Source organism: Gossypium hirsutum, chromosome D10 (assembly GCF_007990345.1).
Source record: "Gossypium hirsutum isolate 1008001.06 chromosome D10, Gossypium_hirsutum_v2.1, whole genome shotgun sequence".
NCBI lineage: Eukaryota > Viridiplantae > Streptophyta > Magnoliopsida > Malvales > Malvaceae > Gossypium > Gossypium hirsutum.
Genome location: NC_053446.1, coordinates 11,694,048 through 11,708,192, shown reverse-complemented (window position 1 = coordinate 11,708,192; position 14,145 = coordinate 11,694,048). Strand labels below are relative to the sequence as shown.

The window sequence follows — 14,145 nt, the reverse complement described above, 5'->3', positions numbered from 1 at the left end:
CTACACACTGAGGGCTCCCTCCAGCTCCAAGGTGAAATCCCTGAAATTCTTAAAGGATAGGGTAATCAAAGCTCTATAAAGAATAAAGGAACCTACTATTGGACGATTGTGACATCAGTAAAGACTAGAGATAGACTCTGTTAATATAAATAAAAAATACTTTTGTTTAATGTGATTCTCTTCTGATAATGAATCCTAGAGAAAGCATTTATGTCTCTCTTGAAATTCACTGTCAGTTTACAGGAATATTTTTTATAGTCTGGTTTCTGGATCTGCAAAATAGAGTAGAGCTTATTCATTAATGACTATGTTTACTTCTTGTTTGATAAATGAAGCTCAATTTATGTTTTGATGGGTCCGTGTAATATAGTAAATATATGAAGGTTTGATTCAGGTCATATATTGAGTTGTAAATCGGATTCATCATTCCTTGAAAGACTCCTTCATTCATTTCAGTTGCAATATTATATTATATTATATTATATTATATTATACTATATTATATTATGGGCAACTCTCATATATCTGTCACTGTTATCAAGGGGAAGGCTGGTTAATCATCATTTCGTACCTCGTCATGCCTTTTCATCCAAGTAATTCCACTGATATCCTCCTTTCTATGCCTCTTTTGTCACTTCCTTTTTCATGAACATCACTCTGACAACTTCACTCCTTCACTCTCAGATATTTCTCTGATATGAATATCCTCTCTTCCCCTTCTCATCTCCTTTTATATCTCACTTCTTCATGCACTTTCATTCACACCTACACCATCTCTCTCTCTCTCTAATTAACTTGCTAGCTTTGTTTGCATCTCTTTGTTTTCTTCTTGTTTGGAATCCATCATGGAACCCCAACACCAACACCAACAACCACATCCGAATGATGATAATAGTAGCGGTGGCAGTGGCAAAGGAAGCTTTCTTTGCAGGCAAAGTAGTACACGGTGGACTCCCACCACTGACCAGATTAGAATATTGAAAGACCTTTACTACAACAATGGAGTTAGGTCCCCCAGTGCTGATCAGATTCAGAGGATCTCTGCTAGGCTTAGACAGTACGGGAAAATCGAAGGCAAGAATGTCTTTTATTGGTTTCAGAACCACAAGGCTCGTGAGAGGCAGAAGAAAAGGTTCACCTCCACACCTGATATTCTCCCCATGCAAACACCCATTCTTGCAAATGCTACCAGGAAACCTGATGATTCTCTTCATAATCATAAATATCCCACCATAACTCCTGGTTGGTTTCTCTAATTATTTTCTCTTTCCCTACCTTTGCTTGTTATTTATAAAAACCCTTTACTTTCCTATTCCCAATGGATTTTTGTATAAATTTTGTAGGTTATGCTCCTTCATCTCCTCCTTCAACTGGTGTGCTTACTGTTGGGCAGATAGGACACAATGGCTATGGATCTATGACCATGGAGAAGAGTTTTAGGGTAAGAGATGATAATCATAAAAGCTTTGGAAAGGCAGTAACTTTATTTATTTATTTTTTAACACTACTGTATCTATGTTTTTTAAAACCAGGATTGCTCGATATCAGCGTGTGGTAGCAGCAGTGGTGGTGCAAGCCACAACTTTGGGTGGGTTGGCATGGATCCTGCATATACAACATCATCTTATGCTTTCTTTGACAAGAAAAAATTATTTGGAGAAGAACAAGAAGGTGATGAAGAAGAAGAAGAGGAAGAAGGAGCGGCTGTTGCACCACATATTGAAACCCTTCCTCTCTTCCCCATGCACGGCGAAGACATCAATGCTTTTTGCAGCAATATGAAGCCTCAATCTGCAGATAGCTGCTACTCTAGTTGGTACAGGTCTGATGATGGCTACACCGCCTCTCGTGCTTCACTTGAGCTCAGCCTCAACTCCTACAATGCCAGATCACAGGATTCTATCTGATGCAAAATCAATCTTCGTATTAATCATGTTACTATAATTGATGATGTCCACTGGCTTCTTTAATTAGGTAGCTAGAAATTATGGCTTTAATATTGTGGTGTAAACTATCAGTTCGTATCTTGTTGGGCCATGGTAAAGAAATTAACTTAATTAATGAGCATCTTGTTTGTTTTCTTGCCAAGAATATGGACAATGAGGCTTGGTTTAGGAAGTTCAGTGATTCTTGTATAAGTTAAAGCTAACGAAAATGTTGATCTTAACTAGAGGATGCCAATTGTGAAGGAAAAAAACAAAAACTGTTTCCTGTCTGTCTAACATAATGACAGTATTAATGATGTGATTATTTTCTATTTGGTAACCCAATCAGGTACTTAATAAAGAAATGGAAATTATTAAGAAAAAACCGGTGTCTTGCAACTGGATAATATTCTATATATGCCAAAACGTGTTGAAGCTTTTTTCCACACCCACACTTATTTCACGGTTTGTACCAAAATGCCTCTTTTCACAGCAAAAGATCTTTACCCTATAAAACTATGACGGAAACAATGGATGCTTTTCAGCTTTCATTTTTCTCCTTTAATTTGACTCACCATTGAATAAATACAGTTAAAAACGTAATCAGTGTCCCTTCTGCAACCATTTGTGAAAAGCTTTTCACCAGGATTTTTATTTGAAATCAAAGAATAATGACTCAAAGTATGGAAAATGAACTTGAATAAATCAATTATCTTCTTTTGCCCATTCATACTGTCAGCTTTTTTTTTTTTTTTGAAAAGTTACAGTAAATTGTTGTGAAAATGGTTGGAAACTTGGATTGCCTTCCATCATATTTGAATTGTAGTTAGAATAACCTAATTTGGAACCCTCAAAATATTTGGCAAAGTATGCTCATATGCGGTAGATGTGGAGATATTCGTGTAACTTGAAGAAGAAGGAGATGAGTTTTATATGCGTATTCCAAGCCTCTCTAAATTAATTCTCTTTGAAGATATCGAATGTAAAGTGATGTATTTGTAACAATTTAGTTTTTACTTTGAGGCTGTAATTATCTATTGGTAGAGGGCATATTGAATTTTAGTCAATAGTTGTACTAGATTAATTGTTGAATAAAATTATTCTTTTAAGTGAGGCCCCACAGGTGTAGAACTGATGAAATCTCAATTGCGTTAACAAATATTTTGTGTTGATTCTCTCTTCACTCATTTCTTCAACTAACGTTTTGGATTTGTAATGCAAACTCTCTGGTTCTAGCCTGTGTTCCAACATCAATTAGAGCAATACGTTAAATCTGGTTATTAAAGCAATTTACTGTTATAGTAGAAGTTTAAAAAATTTCAAACCAAGTCAATTTGCAATATTTATAGTAATAAACATTCTACCGATAAATACTTGTGTTTTGTGCGAGACGGACCCGAAACTTTCTCGACTTTCAACCGATCAACCTTCTTTGTTATTCTCATATCCCGACTTGCGTTGAGTATGGGCTCAAGAGACACGAACCGAACACAAAATAAGAAATGATTTAATTACGTTCAATAGGAAAATAATTCTCTCAAAAAAAGGGTAGAAATTGTAATTCCCAAAAAATAGCTTTTTGGTAGAATAATAATATATGAAACTAATATATTAATAACTCTACCAGTGTCGTTTATTTATACGGAGAGATAAGATAATTTTAGTTGAATAAGAGTTACACAAATAATATTTATTTAACAGAAAGTAATCTCCCAGTCAACTAGAAGAGGGGGAGGGGGCACACCTTAGATAAAAACATTAGGTTACCATGCCTCACATGTAAATGAGGGGAATTGAACCTCTCATGTATTGAGTTCAATTATACGTGCTTCTTGGACTTTTAACTCTACACTTTATAATTTAATCCAATCCAATATTTGTTTTCTATTCTCAAAATAAATATTATTTATTTATTTATTTTACTTAATTAAATTAATTTCACAATTAAATAATTTTTAACCCAATTTTAATTCTGTTAAAGTCATGATGACTTTAACATAAAATAAACTATACAAAAATGTATTTAATTTTCCTATTCAAAGGATTCATAATGACTAATTAATTTAATTGAATAATTGAATAGAGTTGCGTGCAATCTTAGAAATAGTACAACATAAATCTACCGGATTAAAGTTAAATCTAATAGGGGAACCAATAGAGCGAATTAATGCAAAAATAAGGGGTTTTAATTAGAAAGAAATTTTAATTAATCAACCTAGAGTTAGTTGTTCTTATGCTTGAAAGAGATATTAACATAAACTTGAGATTTCTACGGATCAAAGAGCTAAGAAAAGAAATTGCATAAATTAGATTGAGAGTTATAGATGAAATCTAGGTGGATTCTTACCTAGGTATTGTTTTGTCACTTGGTTGATATTTGATTGTTTTTGTGTTTTGTTCTTTAGTGCATTCATTAGTTAATTTAGATAGGTTATGTTAAATTTTAATTGATCCTTTAAATTTTTAGGTTAAATAATAGAAAGGTGAAAATTACTAGTAATTATAGTCCTCGAAGGAACAAAATCAATGCTCACCATAGCTATATTATTAATTGATAGGTGCACTTGCCTTAGTCAATTTATTAGTTAGTTGAATGGACATCGGCTTAACTATAGGGCTGAAGGTTTCCTTGTAATAAAATCCAAGTACCTGAGGAAACCCCTTAGTAACCGAACTTTACATCGAGAAATATTTCCATCTGCAATTTTTTTCAACTTCAACAACTATTTGCAGCCAACTATTGTGTGATTAGGTGGCAACTATACCAACTCATTTTCTCAAATCATCATTTTACCACATTACATATCCTATTTTAATCTAATTCAAGGTCAATTCCTTAATTATTTCAAATTGTCAATTCACCGTATTCAATTTATCAATTAATTGATCATTTCCTTACGATTTAGTTCATACCTTACATTTTTACACCAAATTGCAAACAATTTAATTTATTATCAAGACACGCAAATTTCATAATTTCAAATATATAGAAAATTAAGTACAATCATACCATATGAACTTACAAGGTGAATTCAACACTAATCACAAAGTTAGGGACTATTATGTAATTTTTCTTTTTCTCCGTTTATCTACTAATTGTTTCGAATCTTGATTTATATGATAATTCATTTCACTTTATCAGCTCCTATCACTTTAAATCATCTCATTTCATGAATATAGTATTTTTATTCATTTTTCATAATTTCCCTAAAATTTTGCATTTTATTCAATTTATTCCCTAAAATTGAACTTATCATATCTTCTGAATTTGAAATCCAAATTTTAAACCCACTTTAAATGTCCATATACAGTCTCCTATTATCACAATTTACAAGAATTTCATACCAATTTCAAGATATTCACAATTTAGTCTCTAAACTCAAAACTAACAATTAGTTTCACAATTTAATTCTTTCTACACTCCTAACTTTTTAAACCATCAATTTAACAACTAAAAGCTTCAAATATCTCTAATGGTAACATTTAAAATCTTTATCAGTTTTAAAAACGGAGGTACAATATAGCTAGATTAAGCAACGATCATAAAAACATAAAATTTACGAAAAACCGAGCTCAAATGTACCTACATGCAAGCTTGTGAAGTGGTTCCAAAATTGGTATTTTCGTGAAAGAATAAGGAAAATAGGGAAGATGATGACACTTCCCATTTTTTAATATTTTAAATCTTTTAATGTTTTATGTTTTTAACTAAAAATCAATATAAAATTTCACCTGCACAAATTCCATGGTTGGCCACTATGTCTAAAGTTGGCTTATTACCATACAAATTGTCCAATAATTAAATCATACTTAACTAATTAACCAAAATTCAATTCACGAATACAATAACTCCATAAATATTAAATAATATAATTTACAGGCTTGTTTTTTGAAAACAAGGTCTTGATACCACCTTTTCCAAAACCATTGACTTTAGGTACGAACCACTTGTATATTGACCAATTAATAAAATTTATAAAATCAAAATTCACAATAACATCATATATAAATCGTAAATATTAAAATAATAATATTTATAAACTCACTCGTCGAAATTATGGTATTGAAAACACTATTTCCAACACCACTAAAAAAACGAGTTGTTACAGGAACATCGTAATACCTCGTTATCTCGGGAGGTGAGATAGAAATTTCCTTCCCTTGAACTAATATCTGCATCCACGGTACATCCATAAGTCTATTTGCATCCACCTCCTTTAATGCGGCGTAGACTTCGTGCATAATCGAAATGTACCCCGGATTAGTCGGGATTGTACAGAACTTCTCCTATCGATGAAATTGAATCATTTCTTGTGTTTCACTATTCAGTGTGCTTATGGAATTGAAACCTCGTTCTTGTAAAGGAATTTTTTTGTTGGACCGCTCGGAGGTTATTTTCTAGTTTCCTTTCTCGGATGCAGGTGCGACTATCCGCTACGAATTCGCTATTTAAAAGGTTGTTATGCATAGTTTTGAGGCTATGGAATAGGGGAAAGGTAAAGAACTCATGGAATCTTAAATAAAGGGTTGCGAACAGTGATTTGGCTGATTATGACGGCTTGGAAGATGTGGCTGTTGGTAAGTGCATTATACAGAGGCCATCTAAGGCTTTACTTTCCATGCAAACTTGGAGAAGATATTTGAAGATCGTGTCAAACCAAGAACAGAAAGTTGCCGAAAATGGCCTACATGTCGTGCCATAAGGGGCATAGCGCGACACGACACTAGTTTTGGCCTTTATTCTTGCTTCCATTTATGTTGTGTCGCACCATAAATAAGGCATGGCACGACACGACACAAAAATCTCGTATTTTTAGGTTCAATGGGGTTGTGTAACTGGAAAAACTAAAACAAATATACTTTTTTAGCATCTTTTGAACACTAATTCATGCAGTGTCTAAGTAATTTTTGTCGAATTTTATACTTTTATTATAAAATAATTAATTTGAACTCAATTTATGGAATTTTTTATTTTTATTTATTTTTATAATAATTTTGCATAATTTGCTCTATTTCTGATAGTTTTGCACAAATGATGAAAAACCAGCTCGACAGTCACCTTGAGAAGATTGAATCGTTGAAACACTTCTCAAATCATTTAACCCATGAGGATAATTGATTATTCTCTATCCATGGATGCCCCAATTAGACTCCTTGAACCCATTGAAAAATTATTTTTGATCCAATAAAAATTAGGTTAAATTTACTCCTAGCCTGATGCAAAGAAAGGGACCCAAATTTGGTAAGTTGAAGAGGATTGATCCACTAAGAGAATAGTAGCCTATTGCCAACCCAATTGCTTCCCATATAAACTAACTAAGCTTATTATAAAAATTTCAAAATGGTCCTTAAGCTTCTCTTAAAGACATGGTCCAACTGCTCCCCTTTTCATGCAATTTCTTTCTAGCCATAAGCTAAAAATAGCAAATTCATTCAACCACTCCGTCCACCTAGCATGGTCGGTCATAAGAAAAGGGGCTTTCATGCTATTTTTAGCTAACTTGAGCTACCAATTTTAAGTACAAATAGCCCCCCTTCACTTCCTAAATCTAGACACCATTCATCATTCACTCATCTCTTCTTTCGTTTCTTTCCTTCACTCTCTTTGGCCTTCCCAATTTTCTCCCTTCCCTTTGTCGATTTGCCCTTTTGAGAAAGAGCTAGCACACCCCTTGGAGAAGTAGTAATCAAGCATTCGTGAAGGCATTTGATCGGCAAAACAAGTAGAAAGAAAGAGAAGCACGCTAGTCTGTCGTCAGAGAAACACCAAGATTTATTTTCTAGTTCACTTCTCTTATTCTTTTCAAGTTTATTTTGTGATAAAAAAACATGCTTCTATTTTAATTAAAATGACTTAATTCGTGTTTGTGATAGATTGATTGCATTCTAAGTGTTAGATTGATTGCATTCTATCACTTTAATTGTTAAATTCATGTTTGTGTTGTTATAAGCCTTAGTAAGTTGTTCAATTAGATAAAATCATGCCTATGTTATGCTTGCATTATAATTGTAATATAACTATCGAATTAATTATTAACTGGATTGAAATTATAATTAATCGAGACAATATCTAATTGGTACATGCTTAATCTTCTAAGGTAATTGAGGGCTAAAATTAGCAATCATATTAAACAATATTCTTACCTTACATAACTTGTAATATTGTTATGATTAAATTACATAAATATATTTATTTCACTCTGTCTTATACTTACTTACGAAAATTGATTAAATTAATCCAACATAGGAATATGTTTGAAAGCTTGATTAATTTAGTAAGTATGCATGTTAACAAAATACTCAGTTGCCATAAAATTATTCGTAACAACGTGAATAGTTTTAATAATTCTAAGTTAAAGAATGAAATTAATCTAACACACTTATGTCATATTGATTAAAATCTTTTTTAGAAATCGTGCATTGCAATTTTACTTTTTATTTGAGTTGATTACTTAGTTAAGATTTAGTTTTTAGATCATCTCTTTCAAATTAATATATTTTCCTCTACCAATTTTCTTAAATTTACATTTCATAAATACTTGCTTATACAGTCCTTGTGGGTACGATAACTCGACATACTTGTCACTTACTTGTTACGATTATGTACACTTGCACATTTCTGTCGTTCTAGTCGCATCATGGGATTACTATGTGATGACATGGCTTCAATTTGGTCCCTCTGAGACTTGTCAAAAGCCTTCAGTTGTCCCTACTTACCCCTAACTAGCATTTATCTCCTCCATTGCTTTCGGAAACCTGTTTTCTTCTAACTTTAACATCAAAGAACAAATTTAATTCCTAATTCTAACAAATTAAAAACAACTAATATACTATATTTGTAAATTAGTTAAAGTTTGATGGTTTCAAATCGTGTTTCGCTACCGGACTTGTCTGACAATTCCTTAAATTTTACCATCAACTTCATCCGTTGTTCATGACCATCCTAGCCCGCCCAACCAATTCCAATCTTATCGAGATCTTGCCATTTATCTCGTTCTCTCCTCTTATGAGTACTTGCACTTATACCACTAGAAAAGTACCTTCGATCAAGGCCATTAGGGATTAAATCTACAGAAAACTTCTTTATAAGTCTAAATAGTACTAATTAATTCTATATTACAATGGATCATAAAAGATATGAATAATAGAAATTAAACAACTAAAATAAATAAGAAATAAAATTAACACGCAACTAAATCAATTAAACCAATAAGGAAGATTAACTTGTTTTAGGGGTTGTAATTAACTTCATATTAGGGTTTTAGGGTGGATTAGCCATTAAGTAACTAGTTATTACCTCTCGGCCTCTAAAAGATTAATTAATTAGTTGATACTCACTTATCTCTCAACCTCACTTTCTCAAACAAGATAGATTACGTTTTACTTAGCAAACTTATCTCCCGATCTCGTTTAACCTATGATTACTTTCTAGGGTTGTCAAACCTAGGGTTTAAGAATGCGTAATCTATACCAACTAATCCAATTGAGAAACCCTAAATCCTCTGTTAATCATGTCCCCATCCACTTGTTAATCTCCCCTAAAGGATTTAACCACTCATGTTATTCATAATCTCGAACTCAATTGATTTGAACATGTAATTAACACGATTGAATCGAAAGAGAAAAGATATTAGAATAATCTTGATTTTGATGTTGATTGAAGAACAAAGTAGTGGATCTCTCAATTGGAATAACACAAGTCATCGCTTGCAAAAGAGAAATAACTGAAATACTTCGATTAAATAAAAGAACTCTTGGGTCAAAATCGATTCCAAGAGGAAAGAACAAAGAGTTTATGAAAAGAACTGAAAACTTAATCTAACCCTACTTCTAAATTTGGATGCGTTTAAGATGACTTCGTTACATCAAACCCTTAAGGTTTTATTTATAAGAGTGTTGGCAGCCTGAATTTGGTAATCAGAATGTCCTAAGTCTTCGTATAAAATTGATTGTGCGGATGAAAATAGCCTCGGGATACTTGGGTTGCATGTCAACCCTATGTTGCACCATGCAAGGTCTATGACGCGACACAACAAGCAAATTGTGCCTCCTTTGGTTCGTTTCATGCTTTGACGGTTCGGGAAGCTTGTGCATCCCTTGTCCTTTGCTCCTACGTCTAGTGAGCCTATAAATCATCATCCTACACACTCAATTACACAAATTAGAACTACCTAAGTCCCGTGTCGGCCTAATAGGTCACAACACTCACAAAATGTGTTAAAAAACACTTATTTTATTAACTTTTAATACTAACTACTAAATACCGAAAAATGCAATATTAAATACTAAATTAGCTAGAAAACAAGCTCTTTAAGTGCGGTAACCCAAAATTACTATTACTTTTGACGTTAGATCAATGTGTCATACAAATGAAAGTTCACTCCTATTTATAGGATGTCTCATGTCTCTTCATAATGACATAAATACCCAAAATGGATAGTCATATCTTTAGCCATAAACATAATTATTCAATAGATATCTACTTGAATAATTATGACTATTTGTTAAATAATCAAGTGACATACTTTTTAAATTTAAGAGACATAACTCATCACTGTAAATAATGACAATTATTGGTTAATAATCAAGCAACATAACTTTTGGTTAATTATAATTTTTTTTACTTGCAACTATTCGAAACACTGTATATTTTGAAAAGGTTTCCTAATTATAAATTTAAAAATAATATTTATATTTTAAATAAAGTAATGAAAAGGGATCCTCGTCACTATAAGCCAGATTTTGGATGGATGCATTACCTTTATTTGGTTTGACATATTTTTCAAACATTATGGCTAGCGATGAACCCTTATGTCCTTTGGGGGCATTTACCCATAAGATTGAAAGATAGCTTTTTGAGACTCCAAGCACGTTATGTCCTTTAGCGGTAAAACTAGTCAGTCATGACTCAACTAGCTTGTTTACTCAGAAAATGCTATAGTTGAAGGCTTTTCATTTTTTTAATTAAAAAAAAGACCTCTTTAAATCCTAAGCTGCTGAACTTTGAGGGTTATTAATACATATATGCAGGTTGATCAAGATACTGCAAATAATCACAAACAATAAATAAATTCATAATAGAGCTTGGGTTGTCTATAAATGACCTAATGCAGACATGCATAGGCCTCTTTAAATCCTAAGCTGCTGAACTTTGAGGGTTATTAATACATATATGCAGGTTGATCAAGATACTGCAAATAATCACAAACAATAAATAAATTCATAATAGAGCTTGGGTTGTCTATAAATGACCTAATGCAGACATGCATAGGCTTATCTTTCTGAATAAAACCTATTAAGAGTGAAGCAACAAATATAAGAACTTAAAGCACCACATTCAGCATTGAATGTTTCTCTTTTCTGGTTTTGGTTTGGGAGGGGGGCTTAGAGGGAAAGTTGGGATCAATGAATCTTCAAAGAATAATATTACACAAAGACAAAGCATTGTTTGTATTAGGAGTACTACTGGGTAACACAGAAAATGCCTTGATACTATAAATATCTGGATTTGATAGATACCATAGAAAAAATAGCATAAAGATGATGAGAGAAGTGTGCCCACAACTAGCTTAAGAAACTAATGAGTATTGAGACAGATGACCAAAGAATCGTACTTCTTTCCCACTCCTTACACTACATGCATATGCATGACCATCCCCTGAATCAGCAAGTCCATCAAAACCATGAAACTTAGATACTCAAACAACACCAGAAATACTGGATTATGTCATACCCATGGGTGAAAAAAAATCTGATGTAAAAATATATTTATAAAATATGTATACATCTATTGAATTATAAGTAAAGTGGTAAAGGACTTATATACAATATTTCACTAATCTCAATTTAGTTTCTTGATCATATGGTTTATTTATTTTAAGTAGTGATTTTTTTTTGGTAAATTACAAATTGGAAAGGGACTGGTAATTTTAGGGCTTGAAGTGCCAACACAGACATCTTACTGATTAGTCTTTTAATTGTTGGAAAATGGTAAGATTTAGTTGTTTTAATTAAAAAAATTATATAAAAATATGATTATGATAATATTTATTACTTAAAAAAAATTGGTTTTTAAGACATTTTTTTATTGGAGAAATATAAAAATGATAAAGAGAAGAGAGAATCAAAATTGAATCAAGTTTGCTTCATTACTTCCAATCCTTTAAGTAGATGTTCCAAGTGATTCTTACATTATATACGTTCATCCATTCTAGTCAAGTAATTGATACATAACTCTTTGATATACTACATTCATGCATCTTAATTAATGCCTACTAAATTTCTTAAATTCACCTATTCTGTTGAATACAAACTTTAATTATAATATATTATTTAACAATTTTTTAACTAAATTGATACTCAATTAATTCGTAAAACCAATTTACTCAAGGACTTTATAGTAATATAGATATGATAATATTTCAAAAGTCAAAATAACGATGAAGATGGTAATAGAATATTGGGTAAACTACACTCAATGTCAGTAAATCATAAATTTATATTTTGGTTACTCAATTTTAAAAAGTTACAAAATAGTCGTTGAACTACTCAAAAGTTTCCATTTAAGTCACTGAGTTAAATTGTTACTGTATGGTCTTTTTTGTTCGCATTGTCTGCACCAATGGAAAGTTTTCCTTCCCTTCTCTTCTAAAGTTTTTTTTTTCATGAAATAGTTCCGATTCTTATGAATCTATGAACCAAAAGCTAAATAGCTTTCTTCTTTGATCTCCAATATTGACTGCTAGATCGACCAGGATCTAAAGTATATTATTCTAAATGTTAATAGGTATTGATCGTCGAATCACTACTTGGAACTCACTAATCGAACTTGGTGCTAAAGTTCTCCCTAACAAGAGGTATTGTTTCCATATGTAAGCGTCTATCCTATTTAATACGGTTTGAGGGTTTCCAAAAAGTCTTTGAAATAGTTTTTTTTTTTAATTTTAATGTTTATGGCAATATGTGTTTTGTCTTGTAATGTAAGATAAGAATAGATTGATGATTTTATTTTTATTTTTATTTTTATTTTATAAAAACCATATAAAGAAACTCGTAAATAAGATTAATAAAAAAATTTCATAAAAGAAAAAGATTAATCAAACAAATTTAAGTTGTTGGTTTAGCTCAACATCAAAATTTAAAGTTTATAAAAAAAATCATTTTGCTAGAGCATTCATCAAACTTTCTTTTTAAAAAAAATTAATAATGAATGTAATAAAACACAAAATAGTATAAAGATATAGGGTAATTTTAGATAACCTAAGAAAGATGCATAATGAAATTATACTTTATATTATGTCATCTTAATACTATTTAGGAATGTGAGAATCCAAATACAATAATCTCATTTTAGAATAGAAATTGCAATCCATAATGTAAGATTTGGCCAACCAATGACTTTTGGTAGTTACTTCAACTATGGAAATGGAAAACTAATTTTCTCAAATTTATCTTTTTATTTATTTATATTTATTATTTTTATACCATACTTTTCACCATAAAATAATAAAAATCATTTGATTTTAAATTTATTTTAGCTACTATTTAACTAAATTTTAAAATACATTCTAATTTAATGCATATGATATATTTAAATGTTATTTTCAATTTAATGATAGATTAAGGAGATAAGTATATTAATTTTTTTATTTAAAATGTATAAAATAATATTATTAAAAATAAATAGACTAAATGACTTATTTGTTAATGATAAATATCATTGAAAATGTTAAAATTTTTATTTGATGAGAGTATTTTTGAATTTTCCCATCACATTTCTAATAACTTTTTCATGATTTTTATTAGTATTTTTTCAATATACTAAACGTCTTAATATTATACTCCTAATAATCATATTCTTATAAAATCACATTCCAAAATTTTGAAACATTATTATGAGAACGTGCCAAACACCACGTTGCAAGAAACTGACAATTGCCACTTGTTGGGCTAAGACTGCTTCTGTAAACAGACCAAAGCTCAAAGCAAGAGCCCAAATAATCGAGTTGTCACAATAAAGACAGGACATCTGGCCTAATAAGTAGCTATACATTGATGCATGGGCACTCGTTGAACAAGAAGTTATCTCGGCTGATAAATCGGTGTGGGACTTGGGTTTTTTTGCTTTGATGTATCAATAAATTCAAACAATCATTATAGAAGCAGAAGCAAGTTGTAAGAGTTCAGCATATCAATACAAACTGAAACAAGACCAAAAATA

The 14,145-nt window shown here is 31.2% G+C and overlaps 1 protein-coding gene across 1 annotated transcript; it reads left to right on the top strand.

Annotated features, from left to right (window-relative positions):
* The first annotated feature begins 612 nt into the window (after positions 1-612).
* Positions 613-2,167, top strand: LOC107915939 (protein WUSCHEL). The gene is made up of 3 exons (XM_016845121.2): positions 613-1,242; positions 1,344-1,441; positions 1,533-2,167. Exons 1-3 carry the CDS (start codon positions 846-848, stop codon positions 1,905-1,907), a joined length of 870 nt encoding a protein of 289 aa, XP_016700610.1. The 5' UTR covers positions 613-845; the 3' UTR covers positions 1,908-2,167.
* Positions 2,168-14,145: the final 11,978 nt, after the last annotated feature.

What these genes read in the sequence shown, in the direction of transcription:
- LOC107915939 (XM_016845121.2), top strand. Translation starts at nt 846, where the DNA reads ATGGAACCCCAACACCAACACCAACAACCACATCCGAATGATGATAAT. An exon ending in ATATCCCACCATAACTCCTG is followed by an intron (nt 1,243 to 1,343) that starts GTTGGTTTCTCT and finishes TAAATTTTGTAG; the next exon opens with GTTATGCTCCTTCATCTCCT. An exon ending in CCATGGAGAAGAGTTTTAGG is followed by an intron (nt 1,442 to 1,532) that starts GTAAGAGATGAT and finishes TTTTAAAACCAG; the next exon opens with GATTGCTCGATATCAGCGTG.